Genomic DNA, 19,241 nt, shown 5'->3' with positions numbered 1-19,241 from the left:
TATTGACCAGATTCCTGAACATTGAACACTTGAGATGGAAAAATAAGTTCTGCTTTCAAAAATTTTTTTTAAATAAAGATTTTTATTTCTTTATTCATGAGAGAGAGGTGCAGAGGGAGAAGCAGGCTCCCCACAGAGCAAGGAGCAGGACTTGACCCCAAGACCCTGGGATCAGGACCTGAAACAAAGGCAGACACCATATGAATGAGCCACCCAGGCACCCTGCTTTCAAAACTCCTAATAAAGGAAGTACAGTTTCTCAAATTTAATCATCTCAGCAAGTCTCTTTTAGTACTAATCTCCTACACACAGTGGAAAGTATGAGGATATAAAATCCTAAATTTTAGCTAATTACTAGAACATAAAATAGACATCTAACCCAAGACCATCAATTCAACAAATTGTTTCCTTGTTTCTCCTTACCTAAAATCTTAGAGGAGTCAAGCTTGACAAATTGAAAGTTAAATTTTTTTCCCTGAATGTGGGCAAGAACATTTTTTTTTACTCCCAATTCTCTTCTCTTACTGTATCAAGCTGAGTTCCTCCAGAATTTTCTTTTGATACTTAGCTGGTACTCCTAGTACAGGTTCCTCCTTCACAATCTGAAGAATTATCAGTTCTGATACTAAACTTCTACTAAAACAAAAGCTTTCATTTACTGGCCCCTACCTCCTTTCAGAGACCCCTGCCTTTCCTAGAACAATTTGGCATTCCCAAGTAAGTCAGAGAATTACATATATAACTGCTGATACAGAATAAAAAGGGATATGCATGAAAGTAAACATTTTTTTAGAAGGCAGGCCTCAGTTTACTGAAAATATTCATAGTAAAGGGAGAATATAACAGTTGATAAAACAAGAACTGTAAGTCTTTTTTGGATCCACACCCTTCAGTAAAGCCAAGAGGCTCAGAAGCAGAATTGCAAAAACCCTACTGAGGGCAACTGCTTAAGGATAGATTCCTGGTTTATCCACTAACAACTGAAAACAATCAACAATGGTCATCTAACACAAAAAATTCCAAAAGCAATCACACTATGTATTATAAATAGCCCATGCTTAGAGACATACTATAGATGACTTTTTCCCACTAAACTGAAATGAAATTTTTTGATATTTCTATTATTGGCTACCATAAAAATTACATCTAAATTTTACTTTATACTAAAAATGAGAACATTTATATATTTATTGATACAAATTTCAAATTAATGGTTCACAAGGAATCTTCAGATGAGATTAAAACTAAAATTTTAGTCTCAGTTAAACGCCTGAGAATAACCAATTGCCATACTATCCATTTATATATTCATGCATTTCATCATAATGCAAATCATTATACTAAAAAAAAATGTGTTCCACTACAATTTGTTCTGATATTCTTTACTTTTCACTAGTTTGCATTTTATTGCTTTGCTTACTAAACAATAATTATTATCACTTTTAGTTGTTCATTTAAGGGTTTAAATTACTCTCAAAACACAGGAAAGTGATTATGAACAATTATATTGTTTATTTACAAACCACATTTCACCTTAAACTTCAATTTAACATTTAATCATACTATTAAGTAAGGACCACCTTTAGCCGTGCTATTAGATATATTATATGCATGAACAGGGACGCTTGGGTGGCTCAGTGGTAGAGCGTCTGCCTTTGGCTCAGGGTGTGATCTCAGAGTCCTGGGACTGAGTCCCACATCAGGCTTCCTGCATGGAGCCTGCTTCTCCCTCAGCCTATGTCTCTGCCTGTGTGTGTGTGTGTGTGTGTGTGTGTGTGTGTGTGTGTCTCATGAATAAATAAAAAATAAAAAATAAATAAATAAGTAAATAAAATGCATGAACAAAAATTATAATTTAGTCAATCATGTTTTAAGAAAGGAGTGCAAATATAAAGAAGCCCTATGGCAAATAGTTTTGTAACATGTTTTTTTTTTTTTTTAGACTCAAACTGTTTATCTAGTTTATGAATTCAGATTCTTAAAAGCTATATACACAGAAAGAATTCACATTTGGAAAATTTTTCAAACAACCCAATTTTGTTAGTAATTTAATACCGACTTATTTAAATTTAAAACATTAAAACTAATCATCAGTGACCCTGTGGCTCTAGGTAAGCATTTCTCAAAATGTGTTCTACAGTTCTTTGGACTCTCAGTTTTCATTAATATAGAAAAGGTTCTATGGTCAAATTAGTTTTGAAAATTATGAGTTTCAAGGCTCCTGGGTGGCTCAGTCAGTTGAGCGTCTGCCTTTGGCTCAGGTCATGATCTCCGGGTCCTGGGATCAAGCTCCATGTTGGGCTTCCTGCTCAGTGAGGAGTCTGCTTCTCTCTCTCTCTCTCTCTCTCTGACCCTCCCCACTGCTCATTCTCTTTCTCTCAAAAGAAAAGAAAAGAAAAGAAAAGAAAAGAAAAGAAAAGAAAAGAAAGAAGAAAAGAAAAGAAAGAAAAGAGGGAGGGAAGGAAGGAAGGAGGGAAGGAAGGAAGGAAGGAAGGAAGGAAGGAAGGAAGGAAGGAAGGAAAGAAGGAAGGAAGGAAGGAAGGAAGGAAGGAAGGAAGGAAGGAAGGAAGGAAGGAATCATGAGTTTCTCTCCTGAAGGACTCCTCAAAATTTGAGATATGTTAGTGTGTACCATGAATTTACAAGAAGAGGGTATAGTACTGTTTTTCCAACTTCCAATTTTATCTAACCATTCTATCTATCCTTCCCTCCTCTGGAGCACTAAATAGGACACTAAGAAACTAGGAAATGACAACAGTGATAATAGGCAGGGTGTGGGGGTATCAAGTACTGGGTTACCTGTAGTTCTTAAGAAGCTAGGGCTTTCTAGTTGGTACGCTCATCAGATACAATACAGTGGGACAGTACCTCTTCTGCTGTCCAGATTAAAACCCTATAGATTTCATTCTTAAATTACAAGCCCAGGTACCCCTGCGTGTGTGTCTTCATGCATGTGTAAAAGCCAAGAGTAAAGAAAACTGGATCAGTAATACAATTTAAACTATTAATGCAAAAATAAATAAATAAAATAAAATAAAATAAAATAAAATAAAATAAAATAAAATAAAATAAAATAAAATAACTATTAATGCATAAAGATGAAGTAAAAAAGTAAGTATCTCTCTTTTTGTAAACACGGTCCTTACTGTTTCTCTTTCTTAATATTATGAACTACTGAAATTCCTTACTCGTATTCGTTTCACCATGAAACTAATGTTACGGATTCCGGAGAAGTCTGTGGTCTGGTAAATTGTATCAATCGCTTTAACATGACTGGATATCTATAGATTTAAAAAAAAAAAAAAAGAACATTTTAAAGGCAATGTGAAAATGTGAAAAAGGCTGTGAATTTCCATTTCCCAAATCGAGAATTACTCGTGTTCTACCATACTCAAATTTTAAAACGTCTGCATCATGTACTGGATGAACAGATGAAACAGATTAGTGAGCTGGGGAAGGGGGAGATTCTGTGCCTTTTCCAGGCTCTTCTCGCCAGTAACAAACATCACTTTTATTTCAATCATATAAAACTGTTTCCTCAATCAATCCTGTAAGGTCAGACCTCTGTGCCTTTTCACATGCTATTTCCTTATGCCTAGATTATCTTTATTTATCCACCAGACTCAGTTCAAACATCTCCTTTGAGAACTTCACTGATAGGGGCTCAGTTGGTTAGCATCTGACTCTCAATTTCGGCTTGCGTCATGATTTTGATGTCATGGGATTGGGCTCCACACTGGGCTCTGCACTGGGCATTGAACCTACTTGGGATTCTCTCTCTCTCTTTCTTCCTCTCCCTCTCACTACCCCAGTGCCCCGTTCTCACTCTCTTGTGCTCTCTCCCTCAAAAAAAAAAAAAAAAAAAAGAACTTCCATGATAATATAGGACACTCAGTCATTCTCTGACTTCAAGCTTTCTAGTGCTACATTAGTACACATTCTTTAAGTTGTGTTGACTGCTTACTGTATACTAGGCACTGTTTCAGGTGCTAGGAATACAATGGTGAACAAAACAGAAAAGGTCCCTATAAATTTACAAAGTTTTATTCTAGGAGGTGAGGGGAGAGAAGTAATGCAAATATAAAGAAGATACGTTAAGATTTGCTAAATTTTAGAAGGAAATTAAACATGGTTTTAGAACACAAAGGGATTCTCCTATTTACCTAGATGACGCCCAACTAAACTCTCTGGCTTCTAAACTACTTTCTCATCTTCACTTATAAAAAAGTATTCTTGCTGCAATTTATGTAAAAACATATATATATTCTTTTAAAGCTATTTTCAAAGAAATTATACAAACTTAAGCTAGCCAAGTAGAAGTATTAACAAGAATTTCAAAAGTAGCCCAGGTTGCCAAACTGATAAAGTCCTAAAGGTGCTGACAGGGTCCATTATAAATTCATGTTATCTAACCTCAGCTTGGCCTGGTAATTCCTTATCCAATTCTATTTCTACTCCATTCCCAAAGGGGTACAAACATTACTCCACAGATGATTATACTTCATACTTCACTGAGACTTCATCTTGACTTCCTTCCCTCTTCATCTTCAAATTTTTCTATTTTCATCCATTTCTGTCTTCCTCAAAGGATAATTCTTCCTTAAAGGAAAACTTTTCTTTATTCTCATCCCAATCTTTACTGGACTTTCAAGAACACTGTTTCCTATCAATCTTACATTGCTTTTCTACTAGATCATTTTCCTCTTCCTACCAACTTACTCATGTATTCTCTGTCCTCTTTTCACCCTCAAATATTCCATACTATTTCTAAGCCACCATATTTGCTTCTAGTTTTCACATTTCTTAAAACACTTATTGCTTTGGCCAACCCATTCGATACTGTTTGCAATGTTTTCACCCTCACAACTCTATCAGCTTAAAACTCATCAATAATCTTCTAGTAACTAAAAACCAACTACCTTTGGTAGTCATTCTTTTTCCAGTATTATTGAGGTATACTGACAAATAAAACTGTAAGATGTTTAAAATATACATTTTGATGATTTGAAATATGTATACATTGTGAAAGGACTCCCCCCATCTACTACATTAACATACTGTAGTCATTCTCTTTGATATCTCTGCAATACGTTAGCCATGCATTTTGTTTTAAACTTGTTTCTTCCTTGGCTAATTCCATTTCATCCCCTACCTGTTTAACTATTATGTTTTATTCCATAGCTTCACCTCCTCATCCTATTCACTATATACAGATATTATCCCCCAGTTTCTTCCCTTTTAATTTCATTCCCTCCCCTTATTTCAATTATATCTTTTGTACCTTCAAATTCTGTATAGAAAGCTTCACGCTCGGCTAACCTCTCCCAAGGTCCAGGTCTACATTTTCAATATCCTAAGGAATGGCCACTTGGCTTTCTCACATCTAAAACTATGCTCATTACCACCATCAAAATGATTTCACCATTTATACTGGTGACATTTGCATCATCTTAGCCTCAAATCAAATTTGGAGTCAAAATGCATTAATCAAACTCTCACTGGGAAGCTTCGACAGGAAGACATTTTAAAGGGTATCTCCAAATTTTTTACTTTCATAAGGATTAAGAAGACACAAACCCATATAATACAACTCTGAAAGCACTGAGTACAAAAACAAAAACCAAAAAACAAGTGCTAAGTATAATGGGAATACAGAATAGGAATTAAATACTTCTCACTGGAAGGACTCCTCTATTCTTCCCTCCTTTAGGAACCACAACTGAAAATTCCACTGTCTTTTCAAAGCAAAGCTCCAGTGTCATCAACTTCACGAAAAAATGTTCTTACACCTGTTTTAGAGGACTCTAAAATATCCTAGCTGGCCTTTCAGTCATCTGTGTACTTATCCTACATAATTTATAATTATTGAAAAATATGTATTCTTTTTTTTCAAAAAGAGATATACCATAACTTTAATTCTTAAAGGAAAACATAGGTGTAATGAAACAGTAAGAGAACATGCGAACTCTTAAAATAGTAGCAAAATCATAAATACCTGGGCAATCACAGCTTCTCGTGTTCCATAATATTTAAAGAACAGATGATCAGTCTGAATATAAAGCTGACAAGTATTTCTTTCAGCTGAAGTTGTACGTTTTTTCCTCAGGTGTTCTGGACCATTAACGGAATGCTCTTGAGGTGTCTATATGTCAAAAAAGAGTCATTTCTGATAATTAGTATGCTTCACTATTATCATAAATCTATATATCTAAGAATACACATTATGTAAATTTCATATTCTGCTCTATTATAGAACACCATAGGTATTCCTCTACACCATTAAGAATTCTTCATAAATCTCACTTTCAGTCTCATAACATTCCACTGTATGATTTATAATTTATTCAAGCAATTCTTTCATTTTTAAATATTTTCAAAGCCTACCTTTTAATATGTAATCATTTAAATATAAAGCAAGTTTTATAGTTGTTTATAGTACCTTGATATCTTCCTCTATGTCCCTCTAACACCCAATCTATTACCCAGTCCTGTCAAAATGATCCCCTAAATACTTAGGGAATTTGCCCATTATCTCTGGTGCCCGCACATCAGCCCAAGCTACCATCACTTATTACCTATTGCATGTACTATTGTCTTTCACTCTATTCTCCACACTGTAATTTTTCAAAATGCAAATTTGCAAATATTATCCATCTGCGTAATAGATTTCAATGGCTTCCTACTGCTCTAAGGATAAAGGCGTAAATCCTTTACATGTGCCACCAAATCAGCATTGCAGTCTCTGCTTACCTGCCCAGTTTCTTCTCATTCTGTATTATTTCAAAGAGACTCTACCACAGAACCCAACTCTTGCTCTCTGTGCTACCCTACACAAGCCTTCTTTCCAATCCTCCAGCATCATCTATTTCCTGCCAGTCTGCATATGCTACTACTGACTCTCCTGACCTAACTAACTTCTCCCTTCAGACTCAGCAAAGGTCAATTCATCAATTGTACAACCTCACAGAACCCAGGTCCCTTACATAGTACAACTTTAGTTTATTGAATGGTGATTAGTTTAATTTCTGTCCCCAGCCCACCATCATTACTTCAACCACTAGAATATGAGACTCAGAAAGAAGAAATTATCTGTGTTTGCTTCTTGCTATATTGCTATCACTAACGCAGACTTGGCAGGCAAAGAGTAGATATACTCAGTATATATTTGTTTAAAGAATTACACTGTTATTGGATCCAAGCATTTAAACATTTGCTGACATCTAAGAGCTCCATTTTAAGTGAACTTTGATGACAAGTAATGGAGAATTCAAATTAAATTATATTTTAAGCCACAATTCCAAATTTACACTCATGTTTTATACTTTCCTTCTCCCTTGACAACTCCATGTTTGACTGTTCTCTTGTCACGGCCTTCATTTTACTTTTATCTATTTTCACTGAGTATAGCATTCTAGGATGGTGGTTACTCAGTTTCAGCACATTCCACTGTCTTCTGGTTTCAACTGTCTCCAATGAAAACTGAACTGTCATTTCTACTGTTGCTTCTTTGAAGGCAACTGGACTTTGTTGTTGTTGTTGTTGTTGCTTTAAGAGTATATATCTTTCGGTTTTTAGACTTTTCTGGTAACATGCTAGGGTGTTACTTTCACTGGAAAGTATTTATCTGACTCTAATTACAAAGCTTACCAAATTTGTTGGTATCTCTGTTATACTTGGAAAACTCTCTGCCATACTGTCCCTATTTCATGTTTTTTCCCTCCTGAGATATCAATTGTACATATGCTAGACCTTTTTAGTGAATCCCCCCATTTATCTCTTTTTTTTTTTTTTTAATTTATTTATGATAGGCACACAGTGAGAGAGAGAGAGGCAGAGACATAGGCAGAGGGAGAAGCAGGCTCCATGCACCGGGAGCCCGACGTGGGACTCGATCCTGGGTCTCCAGGATCACGCCCTGGGCCAAAGGCAGGCGCTAAACCGCTGCGCCACCCAGGGATCCCCCCATTTATCTCTTTTCTGAATTTTTCTATCCTTTTGTTTCTAATGGTTCACTGTTTTCTTATATACAACATCTAGATCTAAACCTATCAAATTTTTAATTTCTATTTTTCAATTTCAGAATTTTCATCAGACTCTTTTGTTCATTTTCAGTTTTCTGCTGTAATTTTAAATTCCATTTCTTTATGTATTTGAACATATGTCTGTATCTGTGTCTGATCATTTCATTACCTGGAAACCTTCAGGTTGTTTACATGTCTGACATCCCAGCTAGAATGTAAGTCCTCTGAGGATATATACTCTGTGTATATATTTATTCATTTATAATATTCATTTATTCTTGTATCACTGATGTTTGGTATACAATAGTTTTCTCCTTTTGTTCTTCTACAATGTTGTCTTGTTTGTTCATATGCTTATTATTTTTAACTGAATGCCAGATAATGTACATGAAAAAACCACAGATATAAATTTAGACTTCAGGTGATGATACTTTCTCAAGACAAGATTAATTTTTGCTTCGGGCAATCAGTTAGGCTTGATGAACTAGTAATCCTGGATCACTTTACTCTAATCAGAGATTAAGTAACTGTGAAGTAAAACTTTTAATCTCTGTGATAGAAGAAGGCAGGATTTTTTTGACTCATCCTTACTCCAGGGATAGCCCTTCAAGATCCCATCCTAAAGCCCTTCTGAGAAGGCCTTAAGTACTATTTTTATCCTTAGCTTCAAGAATCTAGAGTTCTACTTGGCTTCTCAGTCTCTCAGCAACCTTATCAGGAACTAGAAGATACATCTGGAGAAAAGAGCCCCAAAGGCCATGCTCACATGTCTAGGAATTCTCATATTTTCCTAACATCTAGCCCCATAATTCTTTATAGCCTTATACTCACTCCAATACCTCCAAATACGCACACAAACACACACACACATATAAACATACATGTGTATATATATGTACTTTTTAAAATATTTATATTAAAAAAATTTATATTTTGAGGCCAGGTTGTTTTTTATCAGCTGTTATAAACAGGAAAAGGATTACTCTATTTCTTGAAAACAATTCCTTGTTAATTTTAGGTATTGTGAATACTGTCTCAAAGTTTATAACTCTCTTTGCTTTAAGGTACCTTTTACTCTTAATTTTCATATAGTGAAATATATCAAACTTTTTATAGTCAAAAGATTTTATGTCATATTCAAAGTGTTTCTCTACCCTAAAATACAATATATTTTTAAATATCTTTTCAAACGTTTTACCCATTTTTTAACTGGAGTTCATGCATTTTTTTTATGTGAGTAAAATAGTTGTTTGTATATTCTGAGACACCTTCTATCAAATAGCTGTACTGCTGACATTTTTTTTTCATAGTCTCTGGCTTTTTACATTTATTTAACTGTGTCTTTTGAAATTATAATTTTAACAGAGCCCAACTAATAAATTTTGTATCCTAAAAAAATTTGCCTATGTCAAAGTGACAAAAATTTCTCATCTTTTTCTAGAAGTTTAAGTTTTATCATTAAGCATATGGATGTATTTTCTATTTTCAGCCTAATTTTTGTATAAGGTATAGTGTATAGGTTGAGGTTCAACTTTTTTTCCATATGGATATCTAATTATGCCGGTACCATTTGTCAGACTATTCTTTTCTCCTTGAAATTACCTTGGGACTTTTGCAAAAATCCATCTGACCCTATGGATTCTATTCAGTTCCACTGTTTTAAATGTCTATCCTTAAGTCAAGAGGACACTATCTTTAATTACTATGGCTTTATAGTAAGTCTTAAAATCAGGCAGTACAAATGCCCTTGCTTTGTTTTGGGGTTTTTTTGTTTTTTGTTTTTTGAAAATTCTTTTGGCTAGTCTAAGTTCTCTGCATTTCAGCCTAACTATCAGAATTAGTTTATCAATTATTAGATAAATACTCAGAGATTCTGATACGAATTGCACTGACTCTACAGCACAATTTGGGGAGAACTAACACACTGAGTCTCCCAAACAATAAACACAGTATATTTTTGTTTGTTTGTTTGTTTTTTAAGATTTTATTTATTTATTCATGAGAAACACACACAGAGAGAGAGAGAGGCAGAGACACAGGCAGAGGGAGAAGCAGGCTCCATGCAGGGAGCCCGACGCGGGACTAGATCCCGGGTCTCCAGGATCACACCCTGGGCCGAAGACGGCGCTAAACCGCTGAGCCACCCAGGCTGCCCTATATTTTTGTTTGTATTTAGATATTTAATTTTTCTTGGCAATGTTTTATAGTGTTCATATATATGTCTTGTGCATATTTTATTAAATGTATTCTAAGTATTTTATAATCTTAATGATATTTTTGGAGGGCTTTTTAAATTTTCATTTTCTAAATGTTTATTGGTAGTGTATAGAATAGAACTAATTTTTGCATACTGACTTTATATCTATCTATCCTACGTCCTTGGTAAATTTACTTAATTATTTTATAATTTTTCCTAGATTCATTACAATTTTCTAAGCATAATCCCAAAGTTACCTACAAATAAATGCAGTTTATTTCCTTTACAATCTATATGCCTTTCATTTCTTTTTCTTGCCTGACTATGCTGACTATGACCATGATATGTTATCTTCTTTTATATATTGCTAAGTTTGACTTGTTAATATTTTGTTACAGTATACTGGCTTATAGTTTAGTTTAGTTTTCTTATAATGTCTTTGTCTGGTGTGGGTATCAGGGTAATGCTGGTCTGACAGAATATATTAAGTTTTCCCTTCTCCTTTATTTTCTTAAAGGTTTTGTATAAGATTGGTATTTTTTCTTTCTTAAATGTTTACACTTCCATGGTGAGACTCTCTCTGGGCCTGAACATTCCTTGATGGAAACTTATTAAGTATCAACCTAATTTCATCATACACACCTACTATTCTATTTCTGCTTGGTTTTGTTAATTTGGATCTGTAAAAGAATTTGCCCATTAAATTAGCTATTGAACTTCTTGGCTCAATGTGCTCAAAATTTAAACTACCAATGTATGTAGTAATAGCTTCTTTCATTCCTGATACTGTATTTTGTGTTTTCTCTTCATTTCTTCATCGGACTACCTAGAAGTTTATCAATTAATCTTTTCTGTTGATTCCCTCTTGTTTTTGTATCATTGATATCTCTCTTACTTGTTACTTTATTCCTTCTATTTACTTAGAAATAGAGGGAAACTTAGAGTTTAAGTTACACTTTCTGGTCTAGCTTTCTAAGGTGGATGCTTTTAAGATTGATTTCTAGATCTTTCTTCTTTTCTAATTGTTAGAAACATGATTAGCCAATGTTTCCTGTGCACTCTTCACTTCTTTGTATAGATTTAAATTTCCATCTCTCTCTCTCTCTTTCTTTCTTTCTTTTCTTTCAGACAGAGGCAGAGACACAGGCAAAGGGAGAAGCAGGCTCCATGCAGGGAGCCCAACGTGGGACTCGATCCCGGGTCTCCAGGATCAGGCCCTGGACTGAAGGCGGTGCTAAACCACTGAGCCACCTGGGCTGCCGTGGTATCCTTTTTCTACCCAAAGAACATCCTTTAACATTTCTTGCATTTAAATTTTCTTTCAGTGGTTATTCACCACAGCTGAATCTAATGAATTTTATTATTTTGTGTTTTTGTTATGATTCACTTCAAAACAGTTTCCAATTGCATTATTTAGATGTGACTCAATTTCCAAAAATTTCAGATTTTCCAGATATTTTGTTACTGATTTCTAATCTCCTTGAAACCTAAGAACTTATTCTATATAATTTGAATCCTTTTAAATTTATTGAGACTTCTTTTATAGCTTAGCATATGTTAGCAAATGTTCATGTACACTTGAATGTATATCTGCTACTTTTGAGTGGAGAGTTCTATAAATGTCAATTAGGTCATCAGGTTGGTTCAGAGTGGTATTCAAGTGTCCTATTCCCTAACTGCTTTTCTATCTACTTGTTCTATCAACATATCAATCAACTTGTCTACTCAGAAATAAGTGTACCTTCAACTATAATTTGTAGATTTTTTCATTGCTCAGTTTTGTCAATTTTTTTCTTAATTATTTTATAACTCTCTTACTGCATTATTAACTGACATTTAGGACTATTTCTCTTTGATAAAGCAAAAATTATCCTTGTCTACAGTAATATTCTGTGAAATGATATACATTCTTTGATATTAATATGGTCACTGTAACATTCTTACAACTGGTACTTGTATGATATCTGCTTTGCCATCCTTTTAAACTATTTGTGTCTTTACGTTTAAATTGCATTTCTTTTAGACAGATTTGGTTTTGCTTCAATCACTCTTACCATCTCAGCTTTTGAAATCAATGTGGGTAGTCCATTTACATTTAATGTAATCATTAATGTGATTAGTTTAAACTTACCATCTTGGTGTTTATTTTCTATTTGTCCCATATGTTCTGTGTTCTTATTTTCCCCCTTACCTTCTTTTGGATTAACTGAGTATTTTAAACTCCAGTTGATCCTTAACCCAGGGATTAGGAATGCCAATCCCTCACACAGCTGAAAATCTGCATATAGCTTTTGACTCCTCCCCAAAAATTTAAATACTAATAGCCTGCTATTGACTGGAAGCCTTATTGATAACATAACTAGTCAGTTAACATTTATTTTGCATACTATATATATTATATACTATATTCATATATAAAATAAGCTAGAGAAAAGAAAATTATAATGAAGAGAAAATACATTTACAATGCTGTAATTCATGTACTACGCAGTATTTACAGAAGAAAATATCCACATATAAGTGAACCTATGCAGTTCAAATTCATGTTGCTCAAGGATCAACTACATTTGATTCCCTTTATTGACTTGTTAACTGTATCTCCTTTATTTTCTTTCAATGGTAACTCCAGGTCAGGTTGCAAACATCTTCTTAAAAGGACTGATACTAAACACTTAACTTTATTTACAAAAACAAGTAGCTGGTCTATGGGCTATAGTTTGCTGACCTCTGCACTAAGGTTTCCAATATCCAACTTCTAAACAGCAGAGTCTAGCTGCCACAATTATACTACTTCCTGCACAATAAGAAACAACAATAACTTCCACTTTCCCTCCTCCTATCTTCTGTGCCATTATCATAAGTTTTGATTCTTCGCATATTATAAACACAGTTTTCATTGTTACTATTTTAAGTAATTACCTCTTAAAGAAAATATTTAAATGATACAAGTCCTTTACATTTTACCTATGTATTTGCTGTTGTTTAATTATTTATTTTTAGAGAGAGCAAGCAGGGGGGAGGGGCAGAGAGAGAGAGAGAGGGAAAGAGTCACACGCTGACTCCATACAGAGCTTGGAGCCCAACACAGGACTTGATCCCACATCCCGGAGATCCTGACCTGAACCGAAACAAAGAGTCAAAGGCTTAAAAGACTGCACCACCCAAGCACCCCTATATATTTACTATTTTATGCTCTTCACTTCTTTGTATAAATCTGCATTTCTATCTGGTATCTTTTTTCTACCTGAAAAATGTCTTTTAACATTTCTTGCAATGTAAATCTCCTAGAGGCAAATTCTCTCAGCTTTGTCTAAAAAAGGTCTTTAATTTGCTCTCATTTTTCAATATTATTTTCACAGAATAAAGAATCCTAGTTTGACAGTTTTTCTTTCAACACATAAAAATGTCATTCCATGTATGTCTTCAGTTTGCAACATGTGTGATGGGCAGTCAGCAGTTATTCTTATATTTGTTCCCTATATGTAAATGTATCTTTTCTATGGCTGCTTTTTTTTTTTTTTTTTAAGGATTTTATTTTTAAGTAATCTCTATACCCAATGTGGGGCTTGAATGTACAACCTCAAGATCCAGAGTCACATACTCCATTGACTAAGCCAGCCAGGCAACCCTCTATAGCTGCTTTTACAATTTTCTCATTTCTAGTGATTTCCAGTAATTTGATTTTGTGTTTATACTGCTTGAGCTTCAAAGAGTTTCTTAGGCTATGGATTAAAATTTTTTTCATATCTTAAAATTCTGAAAATGGTAATTTTTCAAATCTTTGTTGTTGGAAAAAACAAAAAAGTCCCTCCTCCCCGGACTCCCAATTATTTTCTCTCTGAGCTTAGATTTGGATTGTTTCTATTGTTTTATTTTCCTTTATTCAAGTTTTCTTATGTTAGCTTCTGCAGTAACTGATTTGATCTTAAGCCTATCCATTAAATTTTTCATGTCAGAAAATGCACTTTTCACAGTTCTGTAAGTTACATTTGGTCCTACATGTTTTTCTGTAATTCTTTGAACATATTAATACTAGTTGCTTTAAAGTCCTTGCATGCAATTTCTGGTTCTGTTTCTATCTGGGTGTTTTTTCCTCATGACTATGGATCACATTTTTCATCTTTTTGCCATCTAGTAATGTTTTCTGAATCCTAGACATTATGAATGTTACATTGTTGAGTATCTGCATTCTGTGTCCTCCTTTAACAAGTATTATTGAGCTTTATTCTGATGGGGAGCTAATTTACTTGAAAATCACTTTGATCTTTTTCAACCTTAGTTTTTCAGCCTAATAAAGGCAGGTCTGAAGTAGTCTTTACTCTAGGGTGAGGCCAATCTACTCCTAGCATAGCTTGAGATCTCAAACAAGTGTAATTTCTTACAGTTGTTCAATTTATAGATTCTCCAGTAGTTTGTCCTTCTCTGGTAGTTGTCTAATACAATTTCATGCTGTGCATGCACACATTAGTTTTCAGCTAAGACTCAAGGTAATCCCTGTCAGATATCTGGAGCTTTTTCTCAGTGTAGTCCTTTCTTCTCAGGTACTCTGTCCTAAGTCCAGACACCTCAGCCTTTCTAAACTTTGACCTGTCTCTTCAACTCAGCAAGACTGCTATGTACTTCTTACTCTTCCTAAGATCCCTTCCCCTGTGCTATACCTAAAATTTTGCCTTCTCTAGTCAAAAAAATGACAGAAATCACAGAGATTTATTTCTCCCCTCTCTGGATCTCAGTCCTTCACTGCCTATTACCCAATGTTTGAAAATAATTGTTTCATATATTTTGTTCAGTTCAGTCCTCATATAATTACAGGAGGTCTAACTTAACAGTTACTCTAGCACAGCTGGAAGGAAAATCTCCATTTACTTTTTCCACTAAGAGTTATAAAATTTTCCTTTTAGACATTTAACACTTTAATATACCTAGAGTTTTGTTTGGTTTTAAATATTATGTAAGATGGAGACCTAACTTCATTTTTTTTCCAAACGGACAAGCATTTTTTTTGGCTCCACTTATTCAATGATCTCTACTTTTCCTCACTGATTTGAGATCCCACCTCTACTACATAACAAAGTTTCACACATGTTATCGGTTGCTTCCTGAGCACTCAATTTTATTCTTCTGGTCGAGTTGTTCATCCTATACTAATATCATACTCTCAATTACTCTAGTAAGTCTTAATATCTTCCAGGGTAAATCCCTCTTTCCTGTTTACCACCTTTAGGGTGGGCCCTACTTCTTCTTTACTTTTCTATATAACATTTTTAACCCATCACTCTGCTGTGAATAACCCTGTTGTAATTTATATTGGAATTGTAGTGAACCTACAAATCAATATGGGGAAAATGGAAGTTTTAATGATATTAGGTATTATTTTCCACAACTATGGTATATCTCTCCATTTATTTAAAATCAATCTTTTTATATTTTTCTCCCAAAGGTTTATAATTTTCCTTATATAGGCCTTATCTTTCTTTGTAACTCTAATTCTTCAATACATGATATTCTTGATATTATTAATGATGCCCTCTTTATCTGGTAGTCTACTGCTGATATAAACAAATGCAATCTATTTCTGTTTATGAATGTTGTATCTACCCACTGCTAAACTCTCTTATATTTAACAATCTGTAGTCTCGTCCTCTCTATCCACATTGCAAATACCTTAGTACAAGCCACTATTCTCAACTGAGTAACAAACACTTATAATTAGTTTTCCAGCCTCTAGTTTTGTACCCCACCCTGGAGTTAAAAATTCTTTACTGGTCTTGCTATCTGTCTGACCTTTGTATATACTGTTCCTCCTGTCTTCCTATCTCTTCATGGCCAATCTAACTTCTGCTTATTCTTTTAGTTTCTGATTACTGTCCTCAAATACTTCCTAGGCTAGATTAACTATTCCTCTTAAATGTATAGTATCACCCTATGCTTAATCCTCTTCTATCTCTTACCGCTCTTAATTGTTTCTCTCTGTTGCCAATTAAACTATAGTTGACCCCTGAACAAACCCTTCATGGGTTTGAACTGTGTGAGTCCACTTATATGTGATTTTCTCCATATATAAACTATGGTACTGTAAATGTATTTTCTCTTCCTTATAATTTTCTTAGTAACATTTTCTTTTACTAGCTTAGTTTGTTATAAAAATACAGTATATAATACATATAATACAAAATACATTAATCAACTATTCATGTTAACAGTAAGGTATCCAAGCAAAGGAGGCTATCAGTAGTTAGGTTTTGGGGGAGTCAAAAGTTATACGCAGATTTTCAATCACACAAGGGTCAGCACCCCTAGCCACCATGCTGCTCAAAGGTCAAGTGTATTAACTTTTTTGAGAACAAGCTTTCATCTTCATCTCTACATACTTGCAGAACTTACCAGTCTCTGACATATGGCAGAAGACTGATAAATAATCATTCAACAAATGCAAGAATAAAATCTAACTTGGACTTGGAAGATCCACCTGAAATAGAACTATCTGTGCCATTTTGCAGATCAAGAAACACACATTTCTGCATTTGTGACTCAAAAAACTCAAGCAACATTATTCCATCTTACTACTTTTAGAAAAGATGCCAAAATACATAATAAATGTTTTACCATAAATACAATTTTCATTTTAAATTTGTGTTTTGAATTAACTATTTTTAAAAAGAGCAAAAAAATAAAAAATAAACCTAACAGTCAAATGGTGAAAAAAAAACTTAAAGTATCAAAAGTGGAGTTGGAACCCCATACTGGGCAGAGAGATTACTTTAAAAATAAATTAATTAGATAAATAAATATATGTATATCAACAACCTTCTGATTTTTATTATAGTGGCTAACTATCTCAGTTTGCTTAGGAACATGTGATTTTTCGTATTAAATTGGGGAAGTCCCAGGCAAACCAAGGGAATCCAGTTGCTCTAATTTTCATACTAATACAAATATTTATACAAAACACATACTCAGACTAAATTTTTTGTAATCTGACCAACAAAACATGTAAGACAGAGTATCTTGTGGATATGTAACTTAATGTTTTTTGAATCATACAAATTTGTATTCCAATCTCAGCACCTTGTCTTTATTACAGGCAAGTTACCTGGCCGTTTTGAACATAAAAATATGTAAGTATTTCCCCATTGTGATATACATCTTTCAGAAATTCTAAAACATACATTTTTAATGCAAGAATACATGTCCAAGTTCATTTCCGTTTCTTAAATGCAAGCTAGTATTAAAATCCTTACCTGTGATACTTCCTCTACACCAGTCATCTGGTACCTCCTCATCCTTTCAAATACTGAATGATCTGCACAGCCCCCCTGTGGGCCATATTTATGGGGATAGTCTAAAACACAAAAAAGTAATGTCATTACTATTACATGTTTAGAGATTACTAATCATCTTACAAATGAAAAACTCAAAATTAACAAAAAGCCATACATGCTTATTGAGCATTATAATTTAAAACCTGGCAGGTTCATAAGTTCTCCCTCAATAAAATACCACTGGTCTCTACAATTTCGTTCATATAGATGATTTGGGAATTCTAAAAAAGGACAATAATCATTCTTCATTCTAGGTTTAACTTTCCCAATCTTTCCCACTTCAGATATATAAAATATGTTAATACTGCACTTTACTTCATTTTGTAATTTATAACTTTCCCTCCAAATACATTAAGTTTCCTATGCTGCAAATGTATACCTCAATCTGAACTACAGTTAGACTAATATAATATTCTATTTGGCTTGAATTCCTTCAATGAATACCAACTGGCCACAAGGAAAAGTGTCCTTCAAACATGTTCCATGGCACAGAAAAAGACTTTAAATTTCTTCCAGGTGTAACTCAACTGAATGCTTTATAAGCCAATAACTATTTTATCATCATTTGTTTTCCCTTTATAATTAAACAGTGATTAATTAATCCTTAACTGTATTGGTTCTATTTCTAGATAGCTGTTCCATTTTAGTCATTTAAAAATTTATTTCACTCTCTCAAATTTCACATACCTCTTCCTTGTTAGGGTTCTCCCTAATCATGACCATATCTTATAATTTAATCAAGCTACCATAATTCAGTGAACTATCAAAATAAAATACTGAGACATGGGTGAGAAAGGAAGCACTGAAAAATTTTTAAGTAGCTTAAGATATAGTACAAAGAATTATAATTAGAAATACTGCAGGTAGTTTCTTAAGAAAATCTAGAACCTGAAGTGGATACTAGTGACCTATTTCTTTGGAAATACTAATTAAATAGTACAATACTAATTTAATCTGGCAGTTAAGAGACAGGGGTTACAGGACAACCTACATTTACTGATATTAACAGCTCTGACTTAAACTTTAGTTTTTTTTTATCAGAGGTCAAGACTGCAAAAGCTATAAAATTCCAGTCAATAAATGTGAAACGATAGAGTTAAAAAGTTACCACTTTATAACTCCACAAGTATAAAGTGATTTAGGTAAGCATCATTAATGGGTATTAAAACCACTGAGTGAAAGATATGGGGTTACTGGATATTCATAGACTCTGAAAGTATCACCTCACAGATTACTTATTACTTTATAAAGGAAAGTGGTATCTTCACACTAAAGATATAATAATTATCATTTCATTTACCAAATGATCAAGCTAATAAGCCCATGTACTAGAAAGGTATGTGCCTCCTGATGTGATGCAGTAAGGAATATCTATCTTTCCCTACACAATATTCTTAACAAAATATATTCACTGAATCTCATCATGAATAAACAATCAGATACACCAAAATGCAGAATATCCTATAAGTCCCTGACCTAGACATGTGAAAAATGGCAAGGTCACTTAAAGAAAAAAACAGAAAAAGTTGATAACTAAGGGTGTGGGGGCCTGGTAATTAAGATATTAAAAGAGACATAATATACAAATGCAAACAAATGTATTTTTAGGACAACTGGAGAAATTTTATTATAGACAAATAGTAAATAATATTATTGAATTAATGTTAATTTTTATAGGGGTGAAATACTACTGTAGCTATT

The 19,241-nt window shown here is 33.7% G+C and overlaps 1 protein-coding gene across 1 annotated transcript in view; it reads right to left on the bottom strand.

Moving 5' to 3' along the window:
- ADAM10 (ADAM metallopeptidase domain 10) overlaps positions 1–19,241 on the bottom strand; it is a 130,719-nt gene that overhangs the window by 39,361 nt on the left and 72,117 nt on the right. The window contains exons 5-7 of the mRNA XM_041743624.1: positions 17,460–17,560; positions 5,996–6,142; positions 3,189–3,281 (exon numbers count right to left, since the gene is read on the bottom strand). Coding sequence (XP_041599558.1) covers positions 3,189–3,281; positions 5,996–6,142; positions 17,460–17,560 — 341 coding nt within the window. The remainder of the gene's footprint in view (positions 1–3,188; positions 3,282–5,995; positions 6,143–17,459; positions 17,561–19,241) is intronic.

Source organism: Vulpes lagopus, chromosome 2 (genome assembly GCF_018345385.1).
Source record: "Vulpes lagopus strain Blue_001 chromosome 2, ASM1834538v1, whole genome shotgun sequence".
Lineage (NCBI taxonomy): Eukaryota > Metazoa > Chordata > Mammalia > Carnivora > Canidae > Vulpes > Vulpes lagopus.
The sequence above is the reverse complement of the archived record's forward strand: the minus strand, read 5'-3'. Positions and strand labels throughout refer to the sequence as shown.